This window comes from Nuphar pumila, chromosome 3 (genome assembly GCF_984573655.1).
Source record: "Nuphar pumila chromosome 3, dmNupPumi1.hap1.1, whole genome shotgun sequence".
Classification (NCBI taxonomy): Eukaryota; Viridiplantae; Streptophyta; class Magnoliopsida; order Nymphaeales; family Nymphaeaceae; genus Nuphar; species Nuphar pumila.
The window spans coordinates 16,904,406-16,930,264 of NC_143251.1; the positions used below are offsets into that span (position 1 = coordinate 16,904,406).

The following is a 25,859-nucleotide window of genomic DNA, read 5'->3' on the forward strand; positions in this document are numbered from 1 at the left end:
AGGGTCTCGATATCACTGCACAAAAGGATACTCAACATGAAACTCTTGAGGAGCAAACTCCAAAGGAAAGAGAGTAACAGGTAGATGAAAAGTATCACATTGACCTACTTGCAATATGTGAGCAATACTTGAAAAATAAGGAATAGACTCAAAGAACGAGACATCCACACTAATATACTTCTTTTTGGATATAAGATCATAACAACGATATCCCTTTTGATTTTTAGGATACCCAAGGAAAACACATTTGGTAGACTGAGCAGCCAACTTGTCTTTATTTTTTCCCAATCTATGCACAAAGCACACACACCCAAACACTTTAGGTGAAATATGAAAAAGAGGAGCGTCTGGATAAAGGATTTGGATGGGTATATGATCCCCTACAGAAGATGAAGGCATGCAGTTTATGAGGAACCCAACAGTCAACGCTGCATCTCCCCAATATGATACAGGCATATTAGATTGTAACATTAGGCAACGAGCTACATTTAAAATTTGTCTATGCTTTCGTTTGGCCACCCCATTTTGCTGAGAAGTATTGGCACAAGATGTTTGAGGCTTGATCCCATGGTCTTTATAAAATTGTAACAAGTATTTAGTCTTAAATTCAAGAGCATTATCAGTGCGAACAATTTTGACACATGAATGAAACTGAGTTTGCATTTCAATAATTAAAGATTGGAGAATATTTGAAACTTCAGATATTTCTTTTATTAAGAATAACGAAGACAATCTTGAAAAATCATCCATAATGACCAGATAATAACAACATTTAGATCAACTCAAAATTCGACTAGGACCCCACACATCTACATGAAGAATATCAAACAATTTTTGTCTGGACTCTGACTAGACGGAAAGAAACTTCTATGGTGTTTTCCAAGTTGTCAAGCTTCACACTGTAAGATAGCTGATGAAGAAATTTGGGGAATAACTCTGCAAAGTTTAGGTAAAGAAAGATGTCTAAGACGATGATGCCACACCAAAGGACTAGATGAAGACTGAACTGCTGCATGGGATTCTCCAACTGGATAATGCATATAATAAACACAACCTTCCTCATAGCCTCCACCAATCCTCTTCTCCGTCAGCAAGTCCTGAAACATACAACACACATGATCAAATATCATCCTACAATTTAGTTCATTGGCAACGCGGATAACTGACATTAAATTTTGTGGAAAAGAGGAAACATTGAGCACATTTGTCAATTGAAAGTGGGAGATAAAGAAATATTTCCTTGACCAACAATGTCGAAGGAACTACCATCAGCTAAAAGCACCTTTTGATGATTTGAAATAAAGTTCAAGTCTAAAAATCATGAGAGTTTCCACATAAGTGTTTAGATGCTTTTGAATCAATGATCCATCTACTACCATGGCAAGATAAGCCATCATCTGCAGAACATGCAACATTTGCCATAAGAGAGCTTGAACTGGTTGGATGATGAGTAACTAGTTCATCATATTCAACACGACTAAGAGTGATGGTATCCTTTTAAGAGTCTATAGGAACATCTGCATTAGCGTTGGCATCCTGAGCTTTAGGAGCAACCTTGGATAAAGGAATAGGAGGGCGACCATGTTTGTCAAAGCATCTATCTTCCAAAAGACCAAGTCTGCCATAATAGGTACATTGAAGTCTTTCTCTACCTCCAGTACCTCGACCACAACCTCTCTCTCTCAGGTTGAACAAAGTACCCCGTCCACGACCAGGTGATACAAAAAGAGCAAAAGTCTGGGATTCAGATTGGGACAGAGACAATGACATAGAAAGTCTACTAAGTCGATTATATGCTTCAGCCAAAGTCAGAACATCAGAACTTGTCAACATCTGGACCTTTGCTACTGAATCTTCTGATGACAGACCTGTGAGAAATCATGCAACCATAGTCTGTTCTTGATGAACTCTCTGTTTGTCACAACATAGAGGTCTATGAGCATTCAATCTCTCAAAAACAGCCTTTACAGAAGCATAATATTGATCAAAGGTTTGGTCTCTCTGGTTTCCTGAGAGTATGTATCCCTAAGGTTGTCCCACATTTGTTTTGCAGTAGTATAAGAAATGAGACCATCATCAATGTGTGGTTGTAGACTATTTATAATCCATGACTGTAATGCCCCAAAATTTCAAACTTGCAAACCTTTCAGAAAAATAGACAAGAGACTAAAAAGGAATCTCTTCATCTCAGAGATGGTTTACAAAATCAGCGAAAGACTATACTTTTGTTAATTTCAGAAAAGCAAGCTGACAACTTTGGGCGCGTTAACTAAAAGAACCAAAACACACAACCCATGCTACTTGCAAACACTTGGAAAAACCACTTTCATTTAAGAAGTTCTTCAAATAGTACAAAATTCGGATATCCCAAGGAAAATCCGTTACAAAACCCAAAACAACAGGACGCGAGCTAAGAGCAGGAAGAAGGACATCTTGAAACCATCTTGCCATCGCGCCATCGCCTGTGGTGTACCTAATCATCACCTGCACCCATAGAATGAGTTAGTTTCACGAAAAACTAGTAGGTGCACAAGAGAGACTACAAGGAACTGAATTATGTAAATTTAATTTAGTAGGTTACACAGTTTAAAGCAAATATGTAGTTAAACAGGTAAGCAATGCACACAGATAACTAGTGCAAACACGTAAGTAGTGCAAGCGAACAAGTAGTGCAAGCAAACAAGTAGTGCAAGCGAGTCAGTAGTGCAAGCAAATCAGTAGTGCAAACCAGTCAGTAGTGCAAGCGAATCAGTAGTGCAAACGAGTCTTACGACCCAACAACCATTGTGAAAAGACTTTATGTTCCGATATTACTAGCCGGCGGGTACGCGCAGGCAAAACGTAGAAACTAGTTCGGGTGTCTGTTATTCTATATATTTTCAATAACTTGAATAGCTAGTTGAGTCCGCTCCAAAGGGGGCGACTTTAGCCGAGAGAGGATTCCCCAAAGGCTGAAAAGCAGTGCCACAGATGCATCGAACTTCTGCAGAAGTGTTGAGCTAACTATTGTAGCCTTTTCCCCCTAACTCTAATGACTGGAGAAGCCGGATCATTGCCTGTAGTGTGGTTGTTAACAACCTGTCCATTAGAGTTTTTGTATCGCTCTGTCCTCTCCCTTGACAGAACAACCAAAAGCGAATGAGTGCGTTAGGGGTTGCTTAACTAACGACCCATCCTATGCTGTAGTCCTTAAACCACTCGAGCATCTTGCCTGTGAAGGCGAATGTGAGGCCATTTATGTGATTAGAGCATTGTGCATTTAGCACTGTTCGAGGTCGCACGACCATCTCACCCGATCATCGCAGTACTAGACGTGTCATGCACGACTACAAGTACTCTAGGATGAAGGGGGTATTGCTCCTCAATAGAAGCCTCAACAGGAGTGTTTCACAAAGATGTAAAGTTTATCTACTTTACTTTATCTTTTGAAACATCAGTACCTTGTGCCAACATTATGCATGTGATTATCTCGAATCACATCCGCTATCGGGGTATCTACATGTCTCGCATGACTCGATACCAGCGTCGATAGACGGGATACAGGTTTCTCAACAGAACACCCGCTAAGAAGTTTGCTCGAACCACCAATTCGGGATCACCCGAGATATGCCAAAAGGCGAGCAAAACCAGCCAATCACTTCCTTCCAAATGCTTCGATTTGGAGCAGTCTTTGATGCTTTTGCGCAACTCTCCAAATCTCAAGTTGACTCTACAGGACTGCATACACTAAGAGCCAGGATCCTTGTGATGTATCCCTATCCTTAGGTGAGGATGTGTCGCTCGCTCCCGACTAAACTCTTGTCGCAAGAGGGAGAGTGATAAATGCCCCTTGCAACCTCCACGAGGATGCCTTTAAGGCATACACAAAGAGCAAGAACCTGCATGTCATATGCAATAACAAGGCAATACCAACACATATGCAAAAGCAAGAGCCTAGGCACAGAGCGCGACGACAAGGTAAAGGCAGTAAGCAGAAGTGCAACACTAAATCTTGATGCGATGTGTGACGGAAAGTAAAAACTGATAGAAGGTAAGGAGCAAGGATTGCGAAACCGCATCCTTGAGTGAAGTGCATACTCGTATAAATATATATATATATATATATATATATATATTTGTATATATATATATATATTCATTTAATGGTCGTTTTTAGTTTAATTGAACTTAATTCAATTATCCAAGTCTTCCGTGCAATCCTCCCCTACCTTGGAGGGTTACGAGATTGCTGACGTCTGCGGATGTACACGATTGACGGCTCGGGTCGCGGAGCGCGAGTGAGATACGTTGTAGCTGCAAATATGCGATATTAACATGCAAACCCAGACAAAAGCAAAATCAAGGCAAAGACTCGACTTCTCCGATACATAATGCTGGGGCCAATCGTCCCAATTGACTCGAAAAAAAAGGATGGGGCAGGGCCAAATGACCCTTGCTGTCAAAAGAGAGATGTAGTCAATGCGAGCAGATGACTCACATTTACTAGGAATTCCTCGTTGGAGACCAACAATTATAATGATCTGTCCCCATCACAATGTAGCTTCAAAAGATTTCTCGGGCCCGTCGGGATATGGGTTTCTCAACAGAACACCCGCTAAGAAGTTCGCTCGACCCCCCAATTCGGGATCATCCGAGATATGCCAAAAAGGCGAGCAGAACCAACTAGTCACTTCCTTCCAAATGCTTCGATTTGGAGCAGTCTTTGATGCTTTTGCGTAACTCCCCAAATCTCAAGTCAACTCTGCAGGACTGCGTACACTAAAAGCCAGGATCCTTGCGAGGTATCCCTCTCCTTAGACGAGGATGTGTCGCTCGCTCCCGACTAAACTCTTGTCGCAAGAGGGAGAGTGGTAAATGCCCCTTGCATCCTCCACGAGGATGCCTTTAAGGCATACGCAAAGAGCAAGAACCTGCACGTCATCTGCAATAGCAAGGCAATACCAACACATATACAAAAGCAAGAGCCTAGGCACAGAGTGCGACGGCAAGGTAAAGCCAGTAAGCAGAAGTGCAACGCTAAATCTCGACGCGATGCGTGACAACAAGTAAAAACTGATAGAAGGTAAAGAGGAAGGATTGCAAAATCGCATCCTTGAGTGAAGTGCATACTCGTATAAATATATATTTGTGTATATATATATTCATTTAATGGTCGTTTTTAGTTTAATTGAACTTAATTCAATTATCCAAGTCTTTTGTGCAATCTTCCCCTACCTTGGAGGGTTACGAGCTTGCTGACGTCTGCGGACGTACACGATTGACGGCTCGGGTCGCGGAGCGCGAGTGAGATCCGTCGTAGCTGCAAATATGCGATATTAACATGCAAACCCAGACAAAAGCAAAATCAAGGCAAAGACTCGACTTCTCCGATACATAGGGCTGGGGCCAACCGTCCCAATTGACTTGAAAAAAAAGGATGGGGCAGGGCCAAATGACCCTTGCTGCCAAAAGAGGGATGTAGTCAATGCGAGCAGATGACTCACGTTTACTAGGAATTCCTCGTTGGAGACCAACAATTGTAATGATCTGTCCCCATCACGATGTAGCTTCCAAAGATTTCCCGGGCCTGTCGGCCAAGGGTATAGGCTCGCGCACAAAGGGCAGGGGGCCATCGACCCCTGCTGGAAAACAAAAAGGCAGGGGCCGATGGCCCCTGTTGGCAAACAGAAAGGCAGGGGCCTATGGCCCCTGCTGGCAAACAAAAAGGCAGGGGCCAATGGCCCTTGCTGGCAAACAAAAAGGCAGGGGCTGATGGCCCCTGCTGGCGCAACTAAAAGGGGCAGGGAGGAGGGGCTCGACCCCTCCCTTGCCATAGCAGAGAACACGGAGGAGGGGCTCGGCCCCTCCCCTACCGTAACAGAAGCAAGGAGGGGGCTCAACCCCTCCCCTGCCGTAACGAAAGAAGGGAGGAGGCTCAGCCCCCTCCCCTACCATAACGGAGAGCAGGGAGGGGTGTCGTGCCCCTCCTCTGCTAAAAGGGGGCACAAGGAGGGGGTTTGACCCCTTCCATGGCCACACAAAGAGGTGAGGGAGAGAAAGATAAGAGACTGAGAGGAAAAAGAGGGGAAAAGAGGAAGCAGTGGCATATCAGGGGGTTTTCGGAGGAAGCTCGCCGAAGAGGAGCTCGCCAGAAAGAAAGGGGGGGTCACCGATGTCGTTAGCGGCGGGCTGTCGAGAGTCGCCGGCGTCGGTGATGGTGGATGAGCTAGAGAGATAGTCGGGAAGAGACGAGAGAGCGAGAGGCGGTGAGGTGGTTTCGTAACCCTCCTCTCGCCTGCCTCGCTATCTTAAAAGACACCGAGAGATCGTGGTCTGGGTCGGGTCCGGATCCGGATCCGGCCCGAATCAAAACAATTTTTTTTCCCGTTACATCCTACCCTCCTTAAAATAATTTCGGCCATGAAATTTCTATTGCATATATTGGTCAAAATACAAGTTAGGATATTTATCTCTGATATCAGACTCAGGCTCCCATGTACATTCATTAATTCCATGGTGTTGCCAACGTACTTTTACAAGAGAAATCATCTTCGATCTGAGCACTTGGTCTCGACGATCAACGATTCCACTGGTCTTTCCTCGAACGTCAAGTCTTTTTGGATATCCACATCATCATAATGAATGATGTGCGATGGGTCGTGAACGTATCTTCTCAACATAGATACATGAAAGACGTTGTGGATCTGAGCGTACTGAGGAGGCAGCGCAATGCGGTAAGCCGCCTCGCCGATCCGATCCAGGATCTCAAAAGGTTCGATGAATTGCGGACTCAGTTTTCCCTTCTTACCGAACCGGAAAACACTCTTTGTAGGAGATACCTTAACAAATACCATATCTCTCGTTGAGAACATGAGCTCTCTACGTCGACGATCGGCGTAACACTTCTGCCGACTTTGTGCGGTGTGCAGACGTTCCTTGATCATCTGCACTTGATGAGTATAGTGCTGTAGCACTATAGATGCATCTAGCATTCGTTCACCAACCTCATCCCAGTAAACAGGTGATCAACAAGGCTTCCCGTACAAGGCTTCGTACGGGGCCATACCGATACTCGCATGATAACTATTATTGTACGCAAATTCTGCCAACCTGGAATGAGAGTCTCATTCTCCCTTCCAGTCTAACATGCACGCTCGCAGTATGTCCTCCAAAGTCTGAATCGTGCGTTCAGATTGTCCATCAGTCTGAGGGTGGAAGGCAGTGCTGAATTTTAGCTTTGTGCCCAAGGCCAACTGCAGCTGCCCCAAAACCTGGAGGTGAACCTCGGGTCACGATCGGAGATGATTGACACATGAACACCGTGCAATCTCACAATCTCCCTGACATAGAGGTCTGCCAAGCTGTCCAGTGACTGACTGAGTCGTATAGGGAGGAAATGTGCCGATTTAGTGAGTCGATCCATGATCACCCAAATCGCATCGTGTTTCCTCCGCGTCCTCGACAAACTGACGATGAAGTCCATCGTGATGTCCTCCCACTTCCATTGTGGAATCTCCATCTGCTGCATCACTCCGCATGGTCGCTGGTGCTCGATCTTAACCTGTTGGCAAGTCAAGCACTTCGAAGCGTACTCGGCTACGTCCCGTTTCATTCCACTCCACCAATATTTGCGCTGCAAATCTTTGAACATCTTTGTGCCGCCCGGGTGAATCATGTAATTGGACTTGTGGGCCTCAGCGAGAATCTCATCTCTCAAAATAGGATCTTCTGGCACCCAGAGACGATCCTTACGCCATACACCTCCTTACTCACTCAGTCGAAAGGGGGTATCGGCCCCCTGCGCTAGAGCCTTCAGCTTTTCGTACTGCGCATCGATCTTCTGACTGACAAAGATCTTTGACAATAGCTCAGGTTGAGCTACCATGCTGGAAAGACTGATCGAAACTGGAGTGACCGCAAACGGTTCCCTCGATATCAGATCCTCGATCAGCTTCCACCCCGCAAATAACAAATTAACGAAAATGCTGGGAGACTTGCGGCTCAGAGCGTCGGCCACAACGTTCGCTTTTCCTGGGTGATAGGACAAGGTAAAGTCGTAATTCTTGAGGAATTCTAGCCAACATCGTTGCCTCATATTCAGCTCCTTCGGAGAGAACAAATATTTTAGGCTCTTATGATCTGTAAAAGCCTCGAACCGCTCCCCATACAAATAGTGCTGCCATATCTTCAATGCGAAGACCACCGCTGCTAACTCGAAATCATGAGTCGGATAATTCTTCTCATGTATTTTAAGTTGGCGCGATGCATAGGCGATCACTCTATCATTCTGCATTAAGACGCAACCCAAACCTGTCCCGAAAGCGTCAGTGTAAATCACGAAGCTGCTTTGACCCGAAGGTAAGGCCAAAATAAGAGCAGTCGTAAGACGTTCCTTCAACATCTGAAAACTGCTCTCGCACATGTCGTCCCACACGAACTTAGCTTCTTTCTTCAGGAGCTACGTCAAGGGTAGAGAGATCTTAGAAAAGTCCTGGATAAATCTTTGGTAATACCCAGCTAATCCAAAAAAACTCCGAATGTCGCGAACATTCCTCGGCTGCTGCCAACTGAGTATGTCCTCGACTTTCGCTGGATCCACGGACACACCTTCCTTGGAGATGACATGTTGCAAAAACATGATCTCCTCGAGCCAAAACTCACACTTAGAGTACTTAGCGAACAAACGCTCCTTTTGCAAGGTTTTGAGAATAACTCTCAAGTGCTCACGATGTTGCTCCCAGCTATCTGAATACACCAAGATGTCGTCGATGAACACAATCACAAAGGTGTCCAAAAAGGGTTTGAACACCCTATTCATGAGATCCATGAACGCTGCAGGAGCGTTAGTGAGTTCAAAGGGCATGACCGTAAATTCGTAATGCCCATATCTGGTCCGGAAGTCCGTCTTAAAGATATCATCTCCCTTAATTCTGAGTTGATGGTACCCAGATCTTAGGTCAATCTTTGAGAAGATCTTGGCCCTCTGCAACTGATCGAACATATCCTCGATGCGTGGCAATGAATACTTATTCTTTATTGTCGCCTGGTTAAGCATCCGATAATCGATGCACAACTGCAATGATCCGTCCTTCTTTTTTACGAACAAGACAGGAGCTCCCCAGGATGAGACACTGGGGCGAATGAATCCCTGATTCATCAAGTCCTGCAACAACTTCTTGAGCTCTCCGAGCTTGGCTGACGCCATCTGATATGGAGCCTTAGAAATTGGCGTAGTACCCGGCAACAACTCGATGCTAAACTGCACCTCGCGAGGTGGAGGAAGGCCTGCCAGTTCCTCCGGGAAGACGTCTGGAAAATCTTGATCAATCTCCAAGTCTCCCATCGGGACTCGTGTCGGCTCGGACTGGATGACACTGACCAAAAAGGCAGTGCATCCCTTCCTCAGGTAGCTCTGCGCCTTCAGCGATGAAATCAACTTACTCGCCCGAACGGGTTTCACGATCTTGAATTCCATCTTGGGCATTCCTGGTGGAAATAAGACAATCATGCTATCTCGGCAGAAAATCTTGGCATGATATTTGTGCAACCAATCCATGCCTAGGATGACGTCAAATTCCGTCATCAATAGCAGGATAGCACAAGTCGGTAAATGCCGATCTGCCAAGACTACATCCAACTCTGGTACGTAGGCTGCACAAATGGTGTTTTTCTCAATCGGGTTATACACTTCAAGGGTATTATGCAAGGGTTTTACAGGTATGTGCAAAAACTCGACGAAATTTACGGAAATAAAAGAGTGTGTGGCACCACAATAAAAAAGCATAAAAAACCGCTTGGTTAGCGACAAAAAGGGTACCTTGCACTAGGTCGCCCTTGGTCAACTGCTCGGCCTTGACTCAGTAGACGCGTCCCGGCGCCCTCCTTTGACCGCTCGCCTGCGGTTGTGGCGTCTGATACTACTGTTGCGGCTGTGGTGGCCGAGGGAGCAAAGGTGCTCCGCTGGTCTGCCTGGAATCATCAGCCGCCTTTCTGCGGCAATCACGAACGTAGTGGCCCATCTTGCCACAATACAGGCATCCGCCTGTATCGAGCGGGCACGCCAGCCCAAAGTGAGATCGCTGGCATCTGGGGCATATGCTGCCAGCCTGCTGCCTGACTGGAGGGTTGCCCTGTGGCAGCTGACGCTTCGAAGGAGGATATTGTTTCCTTCCTCCTTCGCTCTTTATAAGAAGGAACAATCATTTTCCTGGGTCGTCGGAAGGTGTCTTCGGCTCACCACCCGTAGCGGGTGGCTTCCTGCTTTGAGTACTCTTAGTGCGCTCCCAGGCTTCACTCAGAATGGTGGCGGCTGCAACTGCCATAGAGAAGGTCGAGGGCATGCTCGTTAGGACCCGATGCATGAGTCCCTTCTTTAGCCCCCGAACAAACTTTCCTGCTCGCTCGCGATCATCCGCGAACAGGTTGGGGCAGTAGGGTTCCAATCTCTGGAATTTGGCGATGAAATCTGTCAAACTTGAATTGCCCTGACAGAGCTCCAAGAACTCCACCTTCTTCTTCTCCCTCGCGTGAGGCGGAAAGTAGTTCTCCAAGAAAGCCTTTCTGAAAGCTTCCCAAGGAATGGGCAAAATTCCCGAAAATTGCACAACCAGGGCCATGTCCCACCAACTGCAAGCATTCCCCTTCAGTCTGAAGGTCCCGAATAACGTCTTCTTGTCATCGGGCACTGACAAGACCTCAAACACTCGTTCCACCTCCTTCACCCAGTTATCGGCCATGTCTGGGTCGGGCTTGCCGTCGAAGGTCGGGGGGTCAAGCTTCAGAAATTTCTCATACGTCACTGCGGTATGCGGGATCGGCTCAGGAACGGGCGTTGGTTCCCTTTGGGAACGAATCTGGTCTCGCATAGCCGCTGCCAGGGAACCTAAGGAATCCATCATGAATCCCCACTGATCTGACCATTCGTCAGCAGACCCTTCGTTCGAGTTCCTTGCCAAACAAGAAATACCAATAATTAGAAATTTTAGAAAGCTCAAAATAAGCAAAAACATAAGTACTATTCATGTTTAATATAAGTAGTTTATGTAATCCCAACAATGCTGGTACATAAGCAAAACGTGTCAAGCCACTTAACTTAACAATGCAAAGTGCACCTACTAAGCAAGAGGAAAAGTATACTCACAGCGTGATGCAGATGCTCAATGATCAAGAATCCTTGCTTCTCTTAGCTCTGATACCAAGTTGTAATGCCCCAAAATTTCAAACTTGCAAACCTTTCAGAAAAACAGACAAGAGACTAAAAAGGAATCTCTTCATCTCAGAGATGGTTTACAAAATCAGCGAAAGACTATACTTTTGTTAATTTCAGAAAAGCAAGCTGACAACTTTGGGCACGTTAACTAAAAGAACCAAAACACACAACCCATGCTACTTGCAAACACTTGGAAAAACCACTTTCATTTAAGAAGTTCTTCAAATAGTACAAAATTCGGATATCCCAAGGAAAATCCGTTACAAAACCCAAAACAACAGGACGCGAGCTAAGAGCAGGAAGAAGGACATCTTGAAACCATCTTGCCATCGCGCCATCGCCTGTGGTGTACCTAATCATCACCTGTACCCATAGAATGAGTTAGTTTCACGAAAAACTAGTAGGTGCATAAGAGAGACTACAAGGAACTGAATTATGTAAATTTAATTTAGTAGGTTACACAGTTTAAAGCAAATATGTAGTTAAACAGGTAAGCAATGCACACAGATAACTAGTGCAAACACGTAAGTAGTGCAAGCGAACAAGTAGTGCAAGCAAACAAGTAGTGCAAGCGAGTCAGTAGTGCAAGCAAATCAGTAGTGCAAACGAGTCAGTAGTGCAAGCGAATCAGTAGTGCAAATGAGTCTTACGACCCAACAACCAATGTGAACAGACTTTATGTTCCGATATTACTGGCCTGCGGGTACGCGCAGGCAACACGTAAAAACAATTGAGACTAGTTTGGGCGTCTGTTATTTTATGTATTTTCATTAACCCGAATAGCTAGTTGAGTCAGCTCCAAAGGGGACGACTTTAGCCGAGAGCGGATTCCCCAGAGGCTGAAAAACAGTGCCACAGATGCAACCAACTTCTGCAGAAGTGTTAAGTTAACTATTGTAGCCCCTTTCCCCTAACTCCAATGACTGGGGAAGCCAGATCATTGCCCGTAGTGTGGTTGTTAACAACCTGTCCACTGGAGTTTTTGTACCACTCTGTCCTCTCCCTTGACAGAACAACCAAAAACGAATGAGTGCGTTAGGGGTTGCTTAACTAACGACCCATCCTATGCTGTGGTCTTTAAACCACTCAAGCATCTTGCCTGTGAAGGCGAATGTGAGGCCATTTATATGATTACATCATTGTGCATTTAGCACTGTTCGAGGTCGCACGACCATCTCATATGATCATCGCAGTACTAGACGTGTCGTGCACGACTACAAGTACTCTAGGATGAAGGGGGTATAGCTCCTCAATAGAAGCCTCAACAGGAGTGTTTCACAAAGATGTAAAGTTTATTTACTTTACTTTATCTTTTGAAACATCAGTACCTTGTGCCAACATTATGCATGTGATTATCTCGAATCACATCCGCTATCGGGTTATCTACATGTCTCGCATGACTCGATACCGGCCTCGATAGACTGGATATGGGTTTCTCAACAAAACACCCGCTAAGAAGTTCACTCGAACCCCCAATTCAGAATCATCCGAGATATGCCAAAAAGGCGAGCATAACCAACCAGTCACTTCCTTCCAAATGCTTCGATTTGGAGCAGTCTTTGATGCTTTTGCGTAACTCCCCAAATCTCAAGTCGACTCTGCAGGACTGCGTACACTAAGAGCCAGGATCCTTGCGAGATATCCCTCTCCTTAGACGAGGATGTGTCGCTCGCTCCCGACTAAACTCTTGTCGCAAGAGGGAGAGTGGTAAATGCCCCTTGCATCCTCCACGAGGATGCCTTTAAGGCATACGCAAAGAGCAAGAACCTGCACGTCATCTGCAATAGCAAGGCAATACCAACACATATACCAAAGCAAGAGCCTAGGCGCAGAGTGCGACGGCAAGGTAAAGCCAGTAAGCAGAAGTGCAACGCTAAATCTCGACGCGATGCGTGACGGCAAGTAAAAACTGATAGAAGGTAAAGAGGAAGGATTGCAAAATCGCATCCTTGAGTGAAGTGCATACTTGTATAAATATATATATTTGTGTATATATATTCATTTAATGGTCGTTTTTAGTTTAATTGAACTTAATTCAATTATCCAAGTCTTTTGTGCAATCTTCCCCTACCTTGGAGGGTTACGAGCTTGCTGACGTCTGCGGACGTACACGATTGACGGCTCGGGTCGCGGAGCGCGAGTGAGATCCGTCGTAGCTGCAAATATGCAATATTAACATGCAAACCCAGACAAAAGCAAAATCAAGGCAAAGACTCGACTTCTCCGATACATAGGGTTGGAGTCAACCGTCCCAATTGACTTGAAAAAAAGGATGGGGCAGGGCCAAATGACCCTTGCTGCCAAAAGAGGGATGTAGTCAATGCGAGCAGATGACTCACGTTTACTAGGAATTCCTTGTTGGAGACCAACAATTGTAATGATCTGTCCCCATCACGATGTAGCTTCCAAAGATTTCCCGGGCCTGTCGGCCAAGGGTATAGGCTCGCGCACAAAGGGCAGGGGGCCATTGACCCCTGTTGGGAAACAAAAAGGCAGGGGCCAATGGCCCTTGCTGGCACACAAAAAGGCAGCGGCTTAGGCCCCTGCTAGCAAACAGAAAGGCAGGGGCCGATGCCCTTTGTTGGCAAACAAAAAGGTAGGGGCCTATGGCCCCTGCTGGCAAACAGAAAGGCAGGGGCCGATGTCCCCTGCTGGCGCAACTAAAAGGGCCAGGGAGGAGGGGCTCGACCCCTCCCCTGCCATAGCAAAGAACAGGGAGGAGGGGCTCGGCCCCTCCCCTACCGTAACGGAAGCAAGAAGGGGGCTCGGTCCCTCCCCTACCGTAATGGAAGCAAGGAGGGGGCTCAGCCCCTGCCCTGCCGTAACGGAAAAAGGGAGGAGGCTCAGCCCCCTCCCCTACCATAACGGAGAGCTGGGAGGGGTGTCATGCCCCTCCTCTACTAAAAGGGGGCACAGGGAGGGGGTTTGACCCGTCCTGTGGCCACACAGAGAGGTGAGGGAGAGAAAGGGAAGAGACTGAGAGGGAAAAGTGGAAGCAGTGGCGTACCAGGGGGTTTTTGGAGGAAGCTCGCCGAAGAGGAGCTCGCCGAAAAGAAAGGGGGAGTCGTCGATGTTGGTGGCGACGGGCTGTCGACAGTCGCCGGCGTCGGTGATGGTGGATGAGAGAGAGAGAGAGAGAGTCGGGATGAGACGAGAGGGCGAGAGGCGGTGAGGGGGTTTCGTAACCCTCCTCCCGCCTGCCTCGCTGTCTTAAAAGACAACGAGAGGCGGTGGTCTGGGTCGGGTCCGGATCTGGCTCAAATCAAATCAAATTTTTTTCCCGTTACAATGATATAACAATGTCATTGTCTTCTTCTCATGTAGCATATTTATCAGTCTTCTCCTCAGGTTCAAATTCTAATAAAATACTTCATGCGATGGCTTGAAACAAACATCATAAAAGTATGAGACCATCTAGCATAATTTGTCTCATCTAATTTTACAGATGATCCATAAGAAAAAGGATTTGCAAACGTTTTGTATTCAGGAACTGACTCCACTTTCTGATTGTTGTTTTGAGACTCAACCATTAAAAACAACAAAGAAAAAAAAAATGCATTACCAAAAATTTAAGATTTCTCTGGATTGCATCAATTCCAGCTAATTGTGGTAGACTGAACCCTCCACCACGACAGTCAAGATCAGATCCACCAAGCCTGATATAACAACACCACTACAACCTACATCCACAACAGATCAGATCAGATATGCACAATAATCCATGTCAACTTAGAGGTTGCTGATCACCAGCACCACAACATTAACGACAACTCACATCCACAACAGATTAGATTTGATCCATAACATTAACAGATCTGCAATGAAGACAAATCTGATCCATGTCATGTGACAGACTTTAAATCACCAACTGCAACAACATCAATGCCAAGACTTCAACACCAAGATATCAACTTGCTGCCTCCAACTTGCCAAATCATAATAATCCATCTTCAACAAATTTTAGGGTTTTCATCACCACGATGAGCAACAACAAGATCTGACTTCAGATCCAAGTCCCGTCACCATATCATATCCTTTTCATGGTGACAAACCAGACTAAGGATCTGAGGCTAGATCTAATATAGGTCTCCTTTATCCACGTCCACCAGAACAAGTCGATATGCTAGCTTTGAGATGTCAACCAGATCGATTTCAGGATGTAGATGAAGATGCAAGAGACTCATGCATCCAGAATCAAGAAGAGCTCTGATACCATGTTGCGTGAGGCATGAAGAGAAATACGATGCCCAAAAAAGTTATTAACATTAGGTCTAATCTCCTTTAAATAGAGATTAACCAAAATAAACATAATTACAATAAAGACCCAGAAACAATGGAAAATAATAAACTACCCCTTACTACTTTTAAAATAATGTAGGCATAAAATAACGTAGGCACATGCCTAATACTCCTCAACTAAGAGTTTCTTGCTCATAGGGTCGTAGCATTTGTATCCCTTCTTTATAGAGGAATACCTCAAGAATATGCATTTAATTGTCCTCCTTTCAAATTTATCTCTATGTCGCGCTTGTAAGTGGATGAAGCACTTACACCTGAACACTCGTAGATATAACAAGGATAAACTTTTTTCCTTAATCATTTCCATGGGGGTCATGTAATCGATGGCTTGGCTAGGTAAAAGATTTGACATATAGCAGGTAGTGGATATAGTGTCTGTCCAGAAGCGCTTGAGGACATTCATATGAAACATGAGAGCCCTCGCTATGTTCAAGAGAGTTCTACTTTTACGCTCGGTGACACCGTTTTGTTGGGGTGTGTCGATGCAACTGGTTTGGTAGGTAATGCCACAACTAGTAAGATGTTCAACAAACTTGGTGTTGACATACTCTGTCCTATTTTCTGAATGAAAGATTTTAATCTTAGCATTGAACCAAGTTTTGACCATGTTCTCGAATTCCCTATAAGTATCAAAGACTTTGTCCTTGTATTTGAGCAAATATACCCATGTTACATGTAAGTGATCATCAATAAAAGTTATAAAGTACTTGAAACCAAAATACTATTCAATAAGGGTTGGCCTCATACATCAGAGTAAATAAGTAAAAAAAATTCTTATCACTTTTTGTTTGAGACAAAGAATCATGGATTTTGGTTTGTTTGGAATATTGACATGCATCACACGACATTTGAGATAGTGGGATGTCAGAGATTATCCTTTTTAAAATTTGGTGACAGGGGGTCTTCGAGTCTGGAGTGCCACTTCTTATCCGTGTCAGTTGTCTTGCGAGCAATGTGGGCCTGACTTTCTGTATCAAGAAGATAGAGCCCATTCACCGTGTGTCCTCTACCAATCACCTTTCTCGTGTTAAGATCCTGAAAAACCACATGCTTAGAAGAAAAAATCGTCACACAGTTATGACTTTTTGTAATCTTTCTAACGGACATGAGACTAGAGGGAATGCATAGGGCTTCTAAGGGGCCTGAGCCATTAAGGAGAGAGACATCATCAATGTTATGGACGGGGATCTGAGTTCTGTTAGCAATACTAATGGGGCCTTTGTTGGCAAATTGGAGGTTTGTCAATAGATTGACCTTGCCCATCATGTAGTCGGTAGCATCAGTGTTGATGACCCACCTGAAATTGATAAGTTTAGAGCTAAGCGCGAACATGTTACCTATAGCTTCTTTTTGTCAACCTTGGAGTATTGCCGCAAGGATGGATTTACTGATTTGTTGTAGAAGTTGCGTGAGGTCATCCATGGTGGTTCCTGCTTTTGACCCCTTGTTATTGGTCTGCAACTTTTGTTGTTTAGGGCATCCGTGAATGTCTCAACAATTTTCTTTTAAGTGCTCGGGTTTCTTGTAGAAACTGCAGCAGGGCCTCACTCGGCCCCGTGGGTGGTGGTTTGGCCAAGCTCTCCTTCGAACTACTTGAGAAAGCAACTTTCTCATGTGTTTCAACATGGGGTTTGGATTTGGATCCCATAACTTTCCGGTGTGTCTCTTCACGCTGGATAATAAAACAAACTTCGTTGAAGCGAGACAATTCCCTGGACATAAGGATTTGACTTCTCAAGTTGTCGTAGTCTTGTCCGAGGTCGGCAAGGGTCTTGAACACCTTATCCTCCTTGACACGCTTCTTGATGATGTCTATATCGTTAGTGATTGGATGATATAAATTCATTTAATCTCACATGGCACATAGGGAGCTATGGTATGAATGAAACGACTTATCACCTTTGGTTAGGTGAGCGATATCCTACTGGACTTGATAAAGTCTGGCAAGGTTGTTTTGCTCACTGTAAATACCTCTCAGAGAGTTCCATATGTCTTTGGCAGCGTCGAGAAATAGGAAACCCTTGACTATATTGGGGTTCATGGAGTTCAATAGACAGGACATGATGAGGTGGTTTTTCTGACTCTCACTCATCGTAGACCGGGTCCTTAGGTTTAGAAGGGATAATCTTACCATTGAAGAACCCCCAGTTTGGACTTCTCGTTGAGGAAGAGCGTGACAGCCTTCAACCATGTCAAGTAGTTGGATCCGTTTAATGGTACGGTAGTGATCTTAAGTGTTGGGTTCTGCTCTTGGACTACTATCTTTGACGCGATGTGTGCAGGAGAACATAATTCGTTCTCTCCTTCCGCCATCCATGAGGGTTAGAGATGCATGCTGGGACAATTAAGAGTTCGTTTGAGCCTGCTTTGATACATTGATAAAATAAAAAAATAGAAGAAGAAGAGAGAAGGCGCAACAGTTAACGGTTCGGCTTTAAACCTATATCTACGGGAGAGAATACACAGGGTCATATTATTTCTGTCATGCAGAATCGCCGATTACAACACAGAAATAAATAAGAGCCAAGATGATAGCAGCATTAGCCTTGATAAGGATAATGCTGTGTGATATCAGGGAACGACTGTAGAAGGGATAACGGCGTAATCCTTATCAGCGGTATGTGAGGGTAAACATAAGGATATGAAGGGGGGGAGAAACGCTGAGTTGTAATCAGCAACGAATGTGGAACCGAATTGGCGGGAGAGACCTTATCGGGTCTTGGAAGGATCAGGATGTGATCGCATGACCTGATCACGTTTTGATCATGTTATCCTTCTCAACAAAGCCATTACTGCTCTGGCCCATATTACTTCCACAAGTGGTCGCTAATGATTGCATAACTTAAATAAAGTTTCATCATAATTCCCATATTTTAACCACATCAATCTCATATGAGAGAGAGTAGCAATAATATCGTACACATTATGTAGTGTTTGCTTTTTATCCTGTTTTTGGTGAGGGGAGGCAACATTGGATGGATTACATATAAATCAATGCATCTTATCATTAAAGTATTAGGGCATCAAGAGATTCTGCAAGATACATAGCAAGCCCTGACTTGCTGTCAACCGCCTTCCACCCCTAATTACCAATACATACAACTACCTCACCCCAAAAGAAAGCTGAAAAGTCTACGACAGCATACCCCAAACATGAGAAATGTGAAGACCTAATAAAGTAGGTGGCAATTCTCCAATCCCACTTTCTAAAACTCGGTAAGGAAGAGACAAAAGAAGAGCTTCTGACATGTATTTCCTACTTACTGCACCAGTTACTTTCTTTGTCGTTTATTTATTTTTGCCTTTTTCTTTAATGATGCTTTCATAGACTCATAGTAAACAAAGCACAAGATCATGCTCTATAACTTTATTTATAGAGACATTTACATTCCCAAGTTGTGATAACAAAGTCTAGCTAGCTAGCTTGGGTTGAGGGGCTGATCTGATCTATTGGATTGCCACGTTTGGGTTGATCAGGGGCTGGGGTTGGGGGAGGTGGCCCTTCTCCTGCAGGCTCTTGACCGTCTCGTAGAGGCATTGCCTGACAGGGGTGAAGGTGAGTCCCAGCTCCTTCAGGCGTTCGTTGGAGAATTTGTATGGTTTGGCCCTTGGCTTCACCTCATCCGAGCACCTGCACCACCAACACCGTACAACAATAATAAGCCAAGTTAGCAGGAGGGCAAAGTGGTGATGAGAGATACCAAAGTATCCCATTCTTGCAGTCTATTAGCATTACAAGAAAATCTATCTATATCATGATCCAACGATCTCTTATCTCAGCCAATCACATGATGATAGTTAGTTGGGAAGCCTTTATAATGGGCCCATCCTTTGGACTTTTGGGTCGTCTTGGTGCAGGAGCTAGTCCGATCATTGGACGTCACCTGTCGGTTGGGAAGGAGTAGGGGGACTGGTGCACCTAACCAATTGCCGGCCCTATTTGTGGGTTCCCCAAAGTTATCCTTTTTCATACGTACCTCTTACCGGGGGATGACATAGGTGCAATCACATTGCATGTTTCAAATGTGCTGCTGCATTTGAGCACCCACCATCTGCTGTTGGACCACACTGCTGTCAGGTTTGATCCAGAAAAATGCTCAAGTACAGCGGCACATAAAAAATGTGCAATGCGATTGAACCTGATCCAGCCTGTTTTGGAATTGAGATCAGGTGCAATGTGATTGCACACTTTATTAAGTGTGCTGCAATAACGGATGACTCACCATTTGCTGCGAGGCCCACAGATGATCAGGTGCAGCAGCACACTAAAAGTGTGCAATCTCATTGCACCTGATCCTCCCTCCATATCTGTCATGATAGGCCCAACCTTTATTAAGTTAAGCTATGATGGCCATTGTAGGTCGATAGGCTCGACCCAGTCTGGGTTGATTGGACCAAACATGACTTACGGGCCATGCCCTTATTATAAATTGCCATGTCTCGTAGGGGTGCAAGTTGGCTGGATCTTTATTTATTTCCGATCCAACCTTAGGTAATTTGTGCAGAGATAATCTATAAAAAGGAGGTCTGTTTTATAAAATGGATCAGATTCAGAACCAATATCATTGGTTTCAGTTGGATACGCACGGAATCAGATAAGTAAATCGGTTTGTGACTGGGTCAAAACTGTGTCTGAACCAACCTCTATATCCATTTCATAGGAAAATCCATGTAATTGACATGCGTTTTATGGAACCAAGACAAATGCAGTAGGATCATAACTGGATTCAGAATTTGACCATGTGTTTTCTGAGTCAGATCAGATCAGATCTAGAAGAATAGGCTCAAAGAGGTTAATTTGGCCTAGTGGGAGGGGGCTTTGGCTGCTAGATAGGTGGTCAGGGTTCCTATTCTCACAGACAATAGCTTCATCATATATATAAGACTGTCCAAGGGTACTATGCCCTTTACTTGTACCGAAACAAGACAAGTCCTTGAGGGCAAGGAGTGTACCACGGGTTTACACCATTGATAAAGCGACTATAAGTACAGAAAGCTAAACCAGCACGACTAAGTCTGATCCCAAGAGTGATTTTTCTGTTCCTCATGAAATAAAATACTCAATGAGAATGATTTCATCATCTGATGTATGATGAGATCCATCAAACATTCAATCCTAACCGTCCAACCAATGCATTAATTTTTTTTCACACTCAAGAGGAACTAAGCCGGTCACATCATATGCTCCTTTTTGACACTCAAGAGGAACCGAGGCAAAGTGTGTAAAGAAGCGTGACTTGCCAAACTAGGATTTGCTTTGACAGGCAGGCTTTAGTCTTGTTACTACCTTTTAGCTGGTCTTAGAAAAGGGTCACTATCGGTTCGAAACTAAGTGGCCATCACTTGTCGGCAGCAACCTAGGTTGATTAAAACCAGACCCCAAGTTATATGGGTCACTTTCTTCGTAGCAAGAACCATGTTATCCCTAAAAAATCTAGAAAAAAAATCTTCTTTTACAGCATGTGACGACCGGTTTGAACATTTAAGATTAGTCCAAATTTTGAGTGAGAATTTAGGCTAATCTTAGCCCTTAGATGGATGGTTACGATCAACACACACACACATATATATATATTTATATGAAAACTGAACATATTAGGTTCACTTTTTTTGTTCTGCCCCCATGAAGTGTTTTATGATAGATCTAAACAGCCAGATGTGTTTACCCGGATCAATTTAGTGGGAATTGACTCCTGGATCATATTTTTTTGACAAAAAGTGTATTTTTTGAGCAAAAAAAATTAATGCCTTCATAGTCAATGCTTTTGGATCACTGAAAAAACCTATATACAGGTCAGATTCTGATAGTCCAAAAGCCAGTTTCCTCTAAACAAAACTTATAGATCACATGATATGAGAAAAAATACTAAGAAACTATGATTTTAAGGGGGCAGAACGAAAATGTGGGCATAACCAACACATTACTCTCTCTTTTTTTATATATGGGTTAAATTAATTGTAACTTTAGATGGGCTTATGAAAATGATTAAAACACCTTTAAAATAATAGTATTTTAGAAAATGCAAGGTTATTTTTTGAGGTTTATAAACCTTTTTGAACTTGGAGAGAATTAAAAAATAAAACTTTTCAAAAAAAGTAACCAAGCTATCCAAGTTACTTTTTTATCTCAAAAAGTAGCTTTACATTTTTAAAAAATGCCATTAATTTAAGAGTGTTTTGTCATCTTAATAAAGTTGAATCTAACAAGTACTTTATATATTACAACATGCGTACGATAAAATCTCTGAAAATCTGAAAAGAATTGCAAGAACCAAGTAGAGCATAAAAACTTATCATTATCTAAGCCAACTGCCCCAACACGTACGGAAATCAATCATATGCCCTGATAAAAGTGTGAACACTACATTTTGGGAATTGAAAACAGGTGCATGTGATGGCACACTTTTGGTGACCCACGATCTGCTGTTGAGCCACACAACTTGACATGTATCCAAGAAATGGGGGTCCATCTGGTGCAATGACACCTGATGGTGGAGGGTGATCAAGTGCAGCAGAACACTTAAAGTGTGCAATTATAGTGCACCTGATCCTTTTCTCATCTATAGAGATCCCCATTACATTTGGGCAGTCAAGTGAATGTTGCGAGACCTCTACTTATCCCTACAATACAAGGCAAGGACTCTTCCGTAGGGCCACCAACCGACACCTAATGATACGTACTGTCCCATTATTCTATTGAGAAAAACTGTCCTTACCGACGCAACCATTAGGGATGCATGGTGGATCAAGTGAGTGCGGATCAGGACAGGGGTACTCTTGACAATATCACTGTCAGGTTCTCTTGGATGCCGTTCATCCATTAAATGAATGCCATACAGAAATGTTCATTCATGTAAAACATCAATGGCTCAGATGATCATGGGTACTTTGGTACCATCACCTCCATGATGGATGCTTCCATTGCCTTCCATCACCACCGTCCATTGTGCCGAGACTGAGCATTGAAGCACGCGTGACGTCATCGACAAGGCTCATATTGCTGACTGTTGATCACCACGATGGACGACGGTGATGCTAAATCACCCATATTGATGATTCGGCAGATCACCTGATTTGTTTCATGATGACTAGTGCGCGAGCACACGACAGAAACAGAGCAGACGATCACATGTCAGTGATATGATTTCAATTGCGAAGTCTACTCACCGTTCACAAAAGATTGGCAAAATCAGGCGTTGTCCTACAAACAATTAAGGCCTGACTAAGTCCAAGTTTGTAAGCACTTTTCACAAGTGATCTAGATTTACTTTTGAATCTTTCTTCCCTCCAAATCATGCACTTCTTCCACCTGTAACTCTCCTACTTGAAAATTGGAGAATCATCTTCTTTTTTAATGCATTTTTTCTTCTCACAACCAAGGCAGTATTTTCTCACGTTTGCAATCATACGATAAAAAGATTCTCACGAAAATCATAATCTTGAAACCTTAGAGAGTGATTACCTTTTGGATGTAAGCACAAAAAGAGAAACCCATGTCCCCAAAAAAGCCCGACACCGTCCATCATCATCGAGATGAATGGTTGTCAGTTTTTGTCGAGAGCAGATTAAGTGATATTCCAAAGTATCCATATGCTTTGCAATTGACACCGTTCATTTAAGCTATCAAAGAGGATGAGTGGAGGACACCTACAGATAGTCTTTAAAAAATAAAAATAAAAATAATGACGAGGAACCTTCGCAGAAGCGAGGAAAACCTCGGATGGCCCCACAACCACCCTGGCTTACTTGGCCCACGTCTGAATGCTACGGATACACCTGTGCTCCAGTGGGGTTTGATCTGGTGCCTTCATCTCAGCACCCTCACAACCACCCGGCAGGCTACGCCGGAGACTCCTGTCACCCGCGATAAGGTCATGAAGGCCGTTTGTATGTGCCTGATGTCTGAACAATGAATTGTGGGGTAATGAACAGAAAGGATGGTAATGATGTTAAACCATCGAGGATCAGTGATTTGGCATATTACGTGTTGTTTTTCTAGATTGCACCTCACTCAGGTACTGACCTCAGGTTATACACTCGTACTCGTAGCAGGGGAGGGTTAAAACTGAAAAGGATAAGAGGGTCTTGAAGGACTTACTTGGTAGGGAGGGGATACTCGGGGAAGAGCTTGGCGAGGATGGCCACGACGTCGCCACGATGAAGCATGCTCTCGGCGCAGATGTATCGGCCTGATGCTGTGGGTTGCTCGAACACCAGTATGTGGGCGAGAGCCGCGTCCTTGACGTGGACGTACGCCTGCACCGCGTTGGCGTACGTCTTCACCGCACCTGTGAGGTACTTTGTGATGTGCACCGTGCTGGCGTTCACGGTGGGCTGCAGCAGCGGGCCCAGCACCAGAACCGGGTTCACCACCACCAGGTCCACCCCCCTCTCCTTCGCCACCTTCCACGCGCTTTGCTCCGCCACCGTCTTCCCGTAACAGTACCAGTTCTGCAAATTAATACAAATTGCATCATCTCTTAGTTTGTTTTTGCGAAGAAGCCGTGGGACCATCAACGAAAAAATGCAGATGAGTTATCAGACGATAGATTGGGAGAAGTTCAACCAACCAACCACCATACCAACCTTGGTGTTCTTACAAAACTCGAGATCGCTCCAGCAATTCTCATCGACCACCACCTCGGGGTTCCGGTTGGGATCCATGTAAACCGTACCGATGGAAGAAGTGAAGACTATGCGGCGGACTCCGGACTCCGCGGCCGCCTCGATCACGTTCTTTGTGCCTTGAACAGCTGGCTCGATCATTAGTTCCTGTTTGATTTCAGAAAAAAAAACGATACTCATATTCTCAATCTTCTTCTTATTTGTTTGTTCAAGTCTCACAGCTAGGGAAAAGATGCTCATGAAGAAGGAAGAAGAAGAAGATGAGATTGGCAATTGAAAGTGGGGGGAATACTGGATCATCCGTCACCGGAGAAGCCATGTGGAAGACCCCCTGGCATCCTTTGATCGCGTGGACAAGACTATCGTAGTCGAGAAGCTCCGCCCTGCACAATATCAATCTCTCCTCCGCTCCCTCCAAATTCCTCAGGTGCATGTTCTTGGGGTCGTCTGCACAGGCACGACCCGTAAATCACGATTGTTTCCTTGCTTCTTATATATGTAACAGAAGAAAGAAAAAGAGAGATAGAGAAGTCCTTATATATTTAAGGATGCAAGTTTTCCCTTCTAAAGGTTGTGAATTCATTTTCCCATGCATGGTGGAAGAAGCGGACCTGGGTTCCTGACGGTGCCTCTGACAGTGTATCCCCTCTCCAGCAGCAACTTGACCAACCACGATGCAATGAATCCGCCGGCTCCTGTGACGCACACGGTCTTGCCGGAGCTGATCGGACCGTCCACACCCATCGTCCTACAATGCCGATAACGAGCTCACGGGCACAACCCTTGAAGAAAAAAAGAGAAAGGAGATAGGGAAAAACGAATCGCAGCTGGACGGTAAGAAGACGAGGAAGAACAGACACTGGCACGAAGCAAACGGAAGCGGTGAGAGGAACCACACTACACCGTGCTATACAGAGAGTACGTGGTGCAGCTAAGCAGTACGAGATGGCCACCCTTATAAAGGGTACCCCATCACTTACTTAACCATGGTTAGCTGGCCCCTAACCCAAGTTCTCAACCGTGGTTTCCAGGCACGGCTTGGCTGGTGAGTTTTTGACCATGCAGTGCAACGACAGCTTTGCGCGTGATGACTTGGCTTGCGAGTGGGCGTGACGTGGTGTGGTGGGTTCCAATCGAAAAATGACGTGGTACGACTCATGACCATCAGGTAGGTTCGGTTGAATATATTGCTTGTTAGGTCGGGGAGAGTGACGAAAAAGCTCCTTTTTCTTCATCTCTCTCCCACCTAACGCTTTGGCTCGAGTAGAAAAAGCAAGATGTGCCATGTCGCCGTGATTCCGAGGAAAATATCAGTTCTGGTTGAGCAGTTAGTGGGGGTGGTGACGGTTTTCTACACGTTGCTTACCCACGCGACAAAGATGTCAACATTTTTTTTAATTAACCACCACCAAGGCTAGCTGGGAAACAAACAAACCCATCGGCTTTTACTCGTAAAGAGTTCGTTCAAACTCGTAAAGTAGGCTTGACGAGAACCGGGTGTGTGTTCAGATTGGCTTGGCTAATAAAATGCATCTTAAATAGGTTCTACGTCGTTCTTGTATGTTTAATTATTGCTTTCAGCTCCGAGACAATGTATTTTTTCAGTAAATAACAAGTCAGCTCAAGCTCGGCTCATCTGATTTTGGAGTCATTATGTTGGACTCGCGGCTCGACTTACTTGCGACAAGAACAACCCAGGTGGCTCAGGCCTGTACGCTTCAAGCTTGACTTGTTCGGCTCATTTACC

At 44.7% G+C, this 25,859-nt stretch overlaps 1 protein-coding gene across 3 annotated transcripts; it reads right to left on the bottom strand.

Annotated features, from left to right (window-relative positions):
* Positions 1 to 18,853: 18,853 nt before the first annotated feature.
* On the bottom strand, positions 18,854 to 25,038 carry LOC149842143 (cinnamoyl-CoA reductase 1-like). Of its 3 annotated transcripts, none has more exons than XM_089998938.1 (5): positions 24,724 to 24,966; positions 24,405 to 24,559; positions 24,074 to 24,259; positions 23,586 to 23,938; positions 18,854 to 19,118 (listed from the first exon to the last, which is right to left on the bottom strand). In XM_089998938.1, exons 1-5 carry the CDS (start codon positions 24,854 to 24,856, stop codon positions 18,935 to 18,937), a joined length of 1,011 nt encoding a protein of 336 aa, XP_089855064.1. In that variant the 5' UTR covers positions 24,857 to 24,966; the 3' UTR covers positions 18,854 to 18,934. The 3 variants fall into 3 exon arrangements, with proteins under 3 accessions (XP_089855064.1, XP_089855065.1, XP_089855066.1); XM_089998939.1 differs by lacking the exon at positions 18,854 to 19,118 and adding an exon at positions 22,964 to 23,134 and having other exon boundaries at positions 24,724 to 25,038; XM_089998940.1 differs by lacking the exon at positions 18,854 to 19,118 and having other exon boundaries at positions 23,582 to 23,938; positions 24,724 to 25,036.
* Positions 25,039 to 25,859: the final 821 nt, after the last annotated feature.